Source organism: Bison bison, unplaced genomic scaffold, assembly GCF_000754665.1.
Source record: "Bison bison bison isolate TAMUID 2011002044 unplaced genomic scaffold, Bison_UMD1.0 scf7180017861046, whole genome shotgun sequence".
Taxonomy (NCBI): domain Eukaryota; kingdom Metazoa; phylum Chordata; class Mammalia; order Artiodactyla; family Bovidae; genus Bison; species Bison bison.
Genome location: NW_011491618.1, coordinates 1,806,134 through 1,815,475, shown reverse-complemented (window position 1 = coordinate 1,815,475; position 9,342 = coordinate 1,806,134). Strand labels below are relative to the sequence as shown.

General features: G+C 41.3%; 1 protein-coding gene across 9 annotated transcripts in view; it reads right to left on the bottom strand.

Moving 5' to 3' along the window:
- Nucleotides 1-3,151: 3,151 nt before the first annotated feature.
- Nucleotides 3,152-9,342, bottom strand: part of GJC1 (gap junction protein, gamma 1, 45kDa) — a 33,131-nt gene continuing 26,940 nt past the window's right edge. For 6 of the 9 annotated variants that reach the window (XM_010832430.1, XM_010832435.1, XM_010832436.1 and 3 more), the window contains one exon: nucleotides 3,152-8,836. In XM_010832430.1, the coding sequence (XP_010830732.1) occupies nucleotides 7,626-8,836 (1,211 nt within the window). In that variant the 3' untranslated portion in view covers nucleotides 3,152-7,625. The remainder of the gene's footprint in view (nucleotides 8,837-9,342) is intronic. The other 3 variants (XM_010832432.1, XM_010832434.1, XM_010832433.1) reach the window with 1 other exon arrangement.

Here is a 9,342-nt window from a genome sequence, read left to right as displayed (position 1 = left end):
GAGTGGCTGCTCATTGCCTAGGGTCAATTAACATAAAGGAAAAGCAGCCCCCACTCCACACTCTGTCTCTTCTGGGTCAACAAGACCCCAAAGCAGATCACTGGAACTCAACACAAGTTGGTCTGTAATTACAGCTGGTTCAAAGGCTATAGCTCCCTTGTCTGTGATTATTTTCCCATCTGAATGTGGAGTACAATTCTTTGACAATTCACACTCACCCTGTTTCCATGGCTTTTGGCATTAAAAGTGTCTTAAGGAGTCCCAATCCTTGTGCAGAGGGTTCTGCAGTCAGGCTGAGACCTGTCCTCGCTCTCAGCAGCACCTGGGTCCAGGATCAAACATCAGTCTCTGCCCACTGGGCAGAAGCCACAGCTGCAACACGCTTTCCGGAAAATGGGCCAGGCCGAAGGAGCTCCCTGTCAGTGTTTTTCAGTGTTTCCAGAGCAAAGATAAAATTTCACTTTCACCGGACTGACTACACAAACTAAAAATAAAATTGAAAAAAGCAATCTAGTTCTGTATCATTTTTCCCCATGGTCAGGTCCCATTCAGGTCACTGGCTATGCACTGAAATCGGTTATGAACAGTTGCTTGGCTCTTCCTTGCCTGGAGTTTAAGGCTGTCAGCCAGCCATACCCTGCGTGATGGCCCCGCAGAGCAGACAAGGATACTTGTGGAAGCTTCGGCCGAGGGTAAAGAGCGAATCCGGTCAGCTTTTCCTCGAGGCTCTAGCAGTGGGCTTCCATGGGCTTTTTTCACAATCCTCAAATCTCAGTGAAAGTAGGCACAGCACGTCAAGGGCACAGCAAGGAAATGCTGTGCACTTCCTTGGAATTGAGAAGGCAGGAGAGAAAACTAACTGACAGCAGATGCCTGTCACCATCATCTCTTTTCTCTTTTGTTTTCCAACCTGAGTCACTTCCTGTTTCTACTTTCCTCAAAGAAGTCATAAAATGTAGGGTGGAGAAACTCCGAAGCAGTGGTACCAACTTGTTCACATACAAGGTGGGACGGTTCTGGGTCTAGTCATAGTGATAAAGTGCAAGTCCGGAATGCCTACTAGAAGATGTTTTGAAAACTTATGCTTTGTGGAGGTGGGGAGGGGTTTAAATTGGGAGATTAGGATTGACATATACACACTACACTATATAGATAACTAACAAGGACCTACTGCACAACATAGAAAACTCTTCTCAATACTCTTGTTTTAGTTGCTAAGTCATGTCCGACTCTTTGGCAACCACATGAAATGTAGCCCATCAGGCTCCTCTGTCTATGGGATTTCCCAGCCAAGAATACTGAAGTGGGTTGCTGTTTCCTTCTGCAGGGGATCTTCCTGACTTAAGAATCAAACTCATGTCACCTGCATTGGCAAGTGGATTCTTTACCACTCAGCCACCTGAGAAGCCCTCTCAGTTCTCTATAGTGACCTATATGGGAAAAGAATCTTAAAAAAAAAAAAAAAAAGTATATACACACACACACACATATATATATAACGGATTCACTTTGCTCTACAGCAGAAACAAAACATTGTAAGTCAACTACACTCCAATAAAAATTTAGAAAACATGCTTAAACATCTAGCTGGAGATAGCATTCTTCCTGGTAGCCCCTGCCCCTCTCCCAAATCACTTATGGATTATTCAGCTGATTCCAGTTTCTGAGTCATCTCCAGTCCTCCACTCCAGACAGCCATCGTTCTGAGCTGACACAAGATGACATTCATGTGGTCTGTCTGGTTTAAACCTCCTTGAACAGTGATGACTCAAATCAATCCCCTTCTCCCTTTTATTCTGGCACACACTTCATGTTTATATTGTTTTCCTAAGATAAGCGGTTCTCACACCTTAATATACATAAGAATCACCTATAGAGAATTTTGGAAAATGTTAACTTCTGTATCTTCCAGTAGTAGCTTACTCAATGCACGCATCTGTAACTACATGCTCAAAGGATGAATTTTACATTGTTTAAATTATACCTTAATAAAAGATTCTTTAAAAAAAATCACCTGGAAAACTTTTCAATTCTGACTATTTGAGCCTGATGGGTCCAAGGAGCCAACATCTGAACAGGCATTCCCTGTTACTTCTTCAGAGGTGGTCCAGTGGTCACATTTAGGAAAAAATGCTGTGAAGACAGTGAGGTCCACCAAGCACGGTCCACCCCCAGCCACCACGACAGCCCCACCAACAGCGGCTTCTGCACTTCTCCAGGAAAAGACCAAAGGATGCTGGATGGAGCCACTGGGCAATCAGTGTGCAGACCCAGGTCTGTTCTCGGTTCTGCCTCAACCTCTGTATGCTCTGCGCTCCTGGGTAATATGCTTCCAACCCTAAAACAGTCTTACATGTTAAGACTGGTATAAGCCCTCAAAACCTTAGAAAAACTATTTTAAACTCTGCATGGCAAATAAAACCAATTTTAACTTGGATGCAACACCGTTTCCAGGTACTAGTCTCTGTTCTGATGGCAAATCTGCTGAAGAAACCTCTTTCCAAACTAGCAGCTCTAACAGCTTTCAAATGGCTCACACGTTTATTACCAAATATGGTTGGCTGACCAGTTTACAATCTGTGCTGCTGAGGGTGCGCTCAATGCATGACCTGTTCTGTCAGTCTGTCAGCGATTCTGTGTCTGGGGGAACAGAGGGCATTGTTGCAGTAAAGGCTACCCTCTCCTCAGCCCTCCCCCACACCATTCTCTTCTCAAAGAGTGGATGAGTCACACCAAGACTGGTCTACATCTGTGACAGGCATCCCTCTCAGAAGGCACTCTTCTCCAGGAGTCCAGAACCAAGGGGAGCCAGAGATGTGGTTTGTTCCCAGGGGCGTGTTCCCCCGTACCCCCACCCTCTCAAGGTCATCTACCCTCCCCAGATGGAGGTGCCACAAACATGCCAAACTCTTTCAGCCACAGCAATCCCAGAGGAATTCCAACACAGCTATGAAAAATCAGGTGGTACCTTTTGAGTCCAAGCCTCTACTTTGAAAATTTCCTGCTCCTGCATTCCCACTGAGATCAACTTACAGGTGAATGTACTGGAAGAGATTTCCGTATCAGGTTTCCTGTGTAAACCATTAAGCTCTCGGGCACTATGTTATACAAAGGATGGGGTAAAAATCCTCAAAATGACACGTCCTGGCAGTTGAGTTTTCAAGTTTCGAAAAAGATGCACAGACCACATATGAATCTTCTAAACTGTATTTGGAAATGACAAACATTCAGAACCAACAAAAACCTTCCTAGAGACAAGGCCCTGAGAGGAGTCTGTCCCCACTGTGTAAAGTTTTACATTAACTGTACAGAATGAAATTAGTAACCAGTAATCTTTGGCACTAGAATGGATAACTCCTTAGTTGTTCATACAGTATCCAAACTGAACATTACATGACGTTAAACTGCTAGTTAACAGTTGAATTTTAAATTACCTTTAAGAGTTTGAAGTCCTAGCTAAGTTTTTCAGTATCAATACACTAATCATATCTAACAGTGCCTGAGGTAGAGACTTCTGTAAGAGATTTATTGACGAGAACACAATTGAGAGTATAATGAAGAAAAACACTTCTGGTCTTGGAAGCATATTATAGCCAAATGTCTTTGCTGGTTCAACAAGCCAAGCCTGAAATGCAGAACTCTTACTTCTTTCATTTCTGTAGAGACTTTGTACAGGGGTAGGGCTTTCTTCTGTTTGGACTCCTGCATTTTGGAATACATGGATTGCTTCTTTTAAAAGTATGATTCTTAACATGGAATGTGCATGAACCAAACTCAACACCATTATTAAAAACAAAAACAACACAACTGCATTAGAGACAACAAATAAAATCTTTTAAACTCTCCATGATATATGGCCAGAATGAGTGACAAGTATGCAAGTCAACCTAATGATTCTAACATTTGATGGTGACTGTGAATTATTACAGATTTATGATACGTAGGTGAGTTGAAATTTTATTTCCAAACTCAGCACTGTATAAGTGCAGGAGCTTATTTTTAGGTGGTAAGACTCTTCATGAAATTACATGATTTTATGAAGATAAAATCAATATCTGGAACCTTCCAAGCAAAATGACCAGCAACTGGGTATCTCTGACTTCAGGTACTTTACTTCACAGTCAGGAAAGACCTTTGCTTTATAAAAGGCATTTCTTGAAGTAGGTTCAAGTATAACATACTTGCCTTTTACCAAACACTGCCTGGCCAAAAATTTATCCTCAACTATAGGTATTATTTTTAGAAGTGTACAGTCCCATAAATGAGATGGAAAACACAAAGCCAGGACATTTATAAGCTTAACGGGTAAACCATAGGTATGACTAATAGGAATAACATTTAAGTCCATTCTCGGAATAAGCTGCTAGAGCAAGTTCAGTGTTTTCAACAACTGATTCCTGTGATAAAGAGCACCGAAGGACTTCTTACTATATCATATAGTTCTTTCAATGATTTTTTTGAAGCTTCAAGCTCAGACAATGACCAACAGTTGGTCTTTTAATACTTTTCACCAGAGGCTTTCTCTAACTACTCCGTAACACTTCTGAGAGGTAGGTGGCTACTGGAACTTGGAAAAGTAAAGGGAATTGCTTAGTTTCATACCACAAAGAAATGACAGTTAAGGTACCTAATGATGACATTTTTCTTTTCAAAGACATAGGTGTCCTTTTAAAGACAGATATGTGGGAGTTCTAACCTGTGAGAACCATTTTAGATGACAAAGTTCATCTTTATCAAAAGTAATTCTATAGATGTTAGTCAAGGAGAATCCCCAGAAAAACTGACTTCTAATGAAATAACACGCCTGTGGTTTTAAATGAACAAAATAGAAGCTAGCAAAACTAAGGCAGAAAGCAAAAGGAAGCCACAAAATGAACATTAACATTTCTTTAGAGGAAAATGCTATCTAATTCGTCCCTCAAATTTGAACTAAGGGAAAAAAGCCTGTTTGCTTTATAAAGGACACACATCTGAATAAATGATGGTATATTACGGAATATAAACATGTTGTTGACCATATCCTGATTATAGTATGTGAAGGACTAAGCACTCAACTACTATTTGGAGAAGCATGTCATAAGACAGCATGTCTTATACAGCAATTCAAAGGAATGTGATTTTGATAGGAAAAAAAAAATGCTGTTTATACAAACACTTGCAAGTTCCAGAATAGTAACTGGAACAATATTTTTATTCACTCAGTGGGTTAAGCCAGACATTGAAAGGGCCATTTTCTTAATGTAGGTCCATTGACATGTTATTAGGTGAGAATGGTTTTGGCAAATTTGTATGTTCAAAGGCTAAAAGAAATGGACTAAGGAAGCAGTCAGAGTTGGGAAATCTATGTCATAATTAGAACTTTAGTGAGAGAATAAAAATAGATTTGAACACATGTGAAGGTGACCCAGAATATCTTTCTATGTACTTGAGGAAGTTGAAGAATTATCCAGACACAAAAGATAACATTCTCATCAGAACAAGCCAAGATGAAACACCGGAGGCCCTGCCTGTAGAAACTAAGTGGATGCCTCTGGCGCCGAATGTCTGCCTGGCATTTCTGCTTGACTCCGTCCCTCTCCTATCATTCAAATTCCCAACCCTCCCAATGGCAAAACCACTCTATTCTCCCTCAGGCTCTGAATAGATGGACATGAACCTACGTGTATTTTTTTCTGTCCTTTAGTTCAGAAGTCTGCATGAAGTTCTACTGACATAAGAATTATTGGTAGTTCTTTATCTTAGCCAGCCTGAATAATTTAAAATCTTGCCTGTTTTAGAATGATTACTTGAAATTCTTTAGCAACACTTTGTTTGAAGGAAACTTGCAGATCTGGTAATTATCCAGGATATATACACATATAAGTCATTTTCTGAAATTTTCCCTTCAGTCTCACTGGAGTTGACCTTTTGCTCAAGTGTTTAGAGATCCTGAGGAGCTTCTCTTGGGTAAAATTTACAGATTAAAAAAAGCAAAATAAATGTAAATGCATGGCTAGAAGATAAGCTTAAATTTTCAACTGAATTTTTTTGGGGGGAAGGGGAGAAATGGAGAACAAAGAAAAAAGAACTATACACAGGATGCTGTTCTAAGACCCTCCTAAATAACAAAGAACTGACACTTAAAAATTAAGAGCAAAAAAATAAAACCCACTCTTGGAATTTCAAAGTTACAGGTGGCTTGCAATTAACTTTCTGTTAGAGAAGAGTGAGAGGTCCCAAATGAAATGCTCCCTAGTGAAGCAAAATCTCCTTCCTTTAAATCTTTACCAAGCTCTTACTCAGAAGCTCTTAAACTGTAAGACAAATGATGTGAACATGACAGAGAGAACAAAGTTATCCAACAGAAGGTTGAAAATGGCAGTTAAATATACTGCAAATTATGGGTGTTATGTGAACATGAATGCTTGTCACTGACAAACAGATATGCCTATACTGAATAAATACTGAAATTCTCTTTCAGACTATTTACAGATAGACTCCCAGGTCTGAACTAGTCTTCTGGGCAGAAACCCACTTTGGCAGAAGTAGGTAAATTATAAAAATTCCATGGTAAATGATAAGAAGGAAGTTGAACTTAGGCCTTCTGCCACATGCAGTATAAATGGCTTTGATTAATTTTTAGCCTAGAAGGGAATTTTCGTATTTTTATTGTTAACATATAAAGAAAATATTCAACACTGGCATCTTAAGAAACCAGAGGCAGGTTTTTTGATTCAGATTTAAGGCAAATCAGACAGGCCCACAACTAAACATCAGGGCTTATTTTCTAGGCATGGCTTTGCTTGGTGATAGAGGAATCTCAGAACAGTTCTAGCCGCAGTCTCCACACTGCTACTGGTTGAGGGCACCTTTGTGCATCAGACTTTTGAAACAACTGACGTTACATACACACCATCAAAGCAAAGCTTGGTATTTAAAGGACTCCTGCAGTGAATCACTTGAAACAAAAATAGCTTTTCAAAGACTAGATACAACTCTGGGCATATGAATAAGATTCAAAGATTTCTCAAGTCAGAGAGAGATCTCCTTCTACCGTGGACTTCCTCTCTGAGGCTAAGAACTGACTCATCCCCCTTCAGCTCCTCACATATCTGAAATCGTCCCTGTAACACGAGAGGCACTTTTTATTAGGTGTATAGCATCTATTAAAACTTTAAACCCCGGGTAGAGTTTGCTGAACAAAGTAATAACACTAGCCTAATAGGCATTACCTTAAGGATTTTTTTCCCCTTTAATATAAAAGTATAACTACAGTGGTCCAATGTACAAATACAAAAAAAAGTTCTCATACTAAAAAAAAAAAAAAAAAAGTACCATAATACTGTACATACAAAAACCGTTCAACAAGAATGATTTAAATATATCTGTTCTTTTCCAGATCTGGAAGACACAAATGTAAAGTTCTGCAACTGTATTATTGCTGGAACTCATATCCAGGAACGCTGTGTTTCCCGTTCTCTCCCCCTTGTCCCAGCCCCACCTTCAGAGTCCCCTGAGCTTGGATCATGAGCCAACAGCATCCCTGAAGATAAGCAGAGCCAAATGTTTACTCAACGGAAGTCATTATTCAATGAGCCGCCGCTTACCATGAACTATGAAAGCACAAGCTTTAAGCCCAGCCAGGATTAAATCCAGACGGAGGTCTTCCCATCCCCTGATTTGCTACTAGCACTGCTTTTGTTGGACCCAGCTTTGGACCCCACTTTGGCTTTTTTTTCCCGGGAACCATGGGGGTTGTTTTGGTGATTGTAGGCCTGGATGGCCAGATCCAGGCGTTCCTGAGCCATTCTGATTTCCCTCTGCAGAGTCTCCAGGTCGGGTGGGAGGTTGTCCTCATGGCTGCCGTACTGCTGTTCCTGGGCGATGTTGGCCTTGTTTTGCTTGTAGGCAATCTTAGCGTTGGACAGTTCGGTGTACTGGATTTGATCTGGTTTGACGGCAATGTTATAGCCAGGGGGAGCAGATGGCGTATTCCAAGTGAAAGGATAATTATAAGCACCCGGATCTTCCAGTTCCCTCCTTTTACTGTTTAGCGAGTCTCGAATCGTCCCAAATCCTAAATGAAGCATCTCCCAAATGTTAAGCAATAGGCAAAGGCCTGTAACACCATACATTATCAGAAGAAAGATGGTCTTTTCAGTGGGTCTAGAAATAAAGCAGTCTATCTTATGAGGGCAAGGGAGTCTGCTGCACACATAAAATGGGTGGACTTGGAAGCCGTACAGGAAATACTGCCCAACCAGGAAACCCACCTCGAACACGGTCCTGGCCAGCAGCTGCAGCACATAGATCTTCATGAGCCCATCCTCCCGGATCCGCCGCCGGCCATCATGCTTAGGTTTAGATTGGTTCTGATCTTTATTTTCTTTCTCACTTTCTAATTCCATTTCTGGATACATCATGGGATCCTCTTCATGGTCCTCTTCCGTTTCTTCCAGAGCCCGGTGCTGTTTCCAGCGCATCGCGTAGGGCTTGCTGCGAGCGGCCTTCTTGTCTGCGTCACCGTGCTCCATCTTGGCAATCTTATGAATGGCATAGCCCAGGTACATGACCGAGGGGGTGGCCACCAGGATGATCTGGAACACCCAGAAGCGCACGTGAGACAGGGGTGCAAAGGCGTCATAGCAGACGTTCTCGCAGCCTGGCTGCTCTGTGTTGCACACAAATTTGCTTTGCTCGTCGTAATAGATGGATTCTCCTCCTACGGCTGTAAGGACGATCCGGAAGACAATCAATACCGTGAGCCAGATCTTCCCTACAAATGTGGAGTGGTTGTGGATCTCCTCTAGTAGGCGAGTGAGGAAGCTCCAACTCATGGTGACTAAACTGGTCCGCCCTGACAAAAATGAAAAAGACCAAAGGAAGATCAGCAAATATTAAAATCTTATCTTTTTTATTGATCTTTAGAAACTACTTCTCTACATACGTGAAATCTAACTTCAAGGCTCATACTAGATGACAGAATAAACAGCGCCTCACGCGCCACACCACCATCAGGAAGGGCCGTTCACCTCAGTCTGTGAGCACTGGTTTATGCTGACAGGGTCTTAGGGAAGTCTGATTTCTTTTCATGTCTTCTCTAGTTTAAAAGGTAAAATTGTAGCTGTCATTTGGAATACAATTCTTAAATGTATATTTAAGAATTAATATACTTATACTAGATGTTTTACATATAGTGTTATTTCTTAGACTTCCTGAATTTTGTGAGATAGAGGGAAGAGGACAAAGGTACACCTGTTCAGCCACAGTAAGACTGCCACTGAGAACACAATGGGGACGCTTGAGCTGGACTCCACTGTGAAGAGGTACCTTACTAGCAAACTTAAATACTGGATCTGGTAA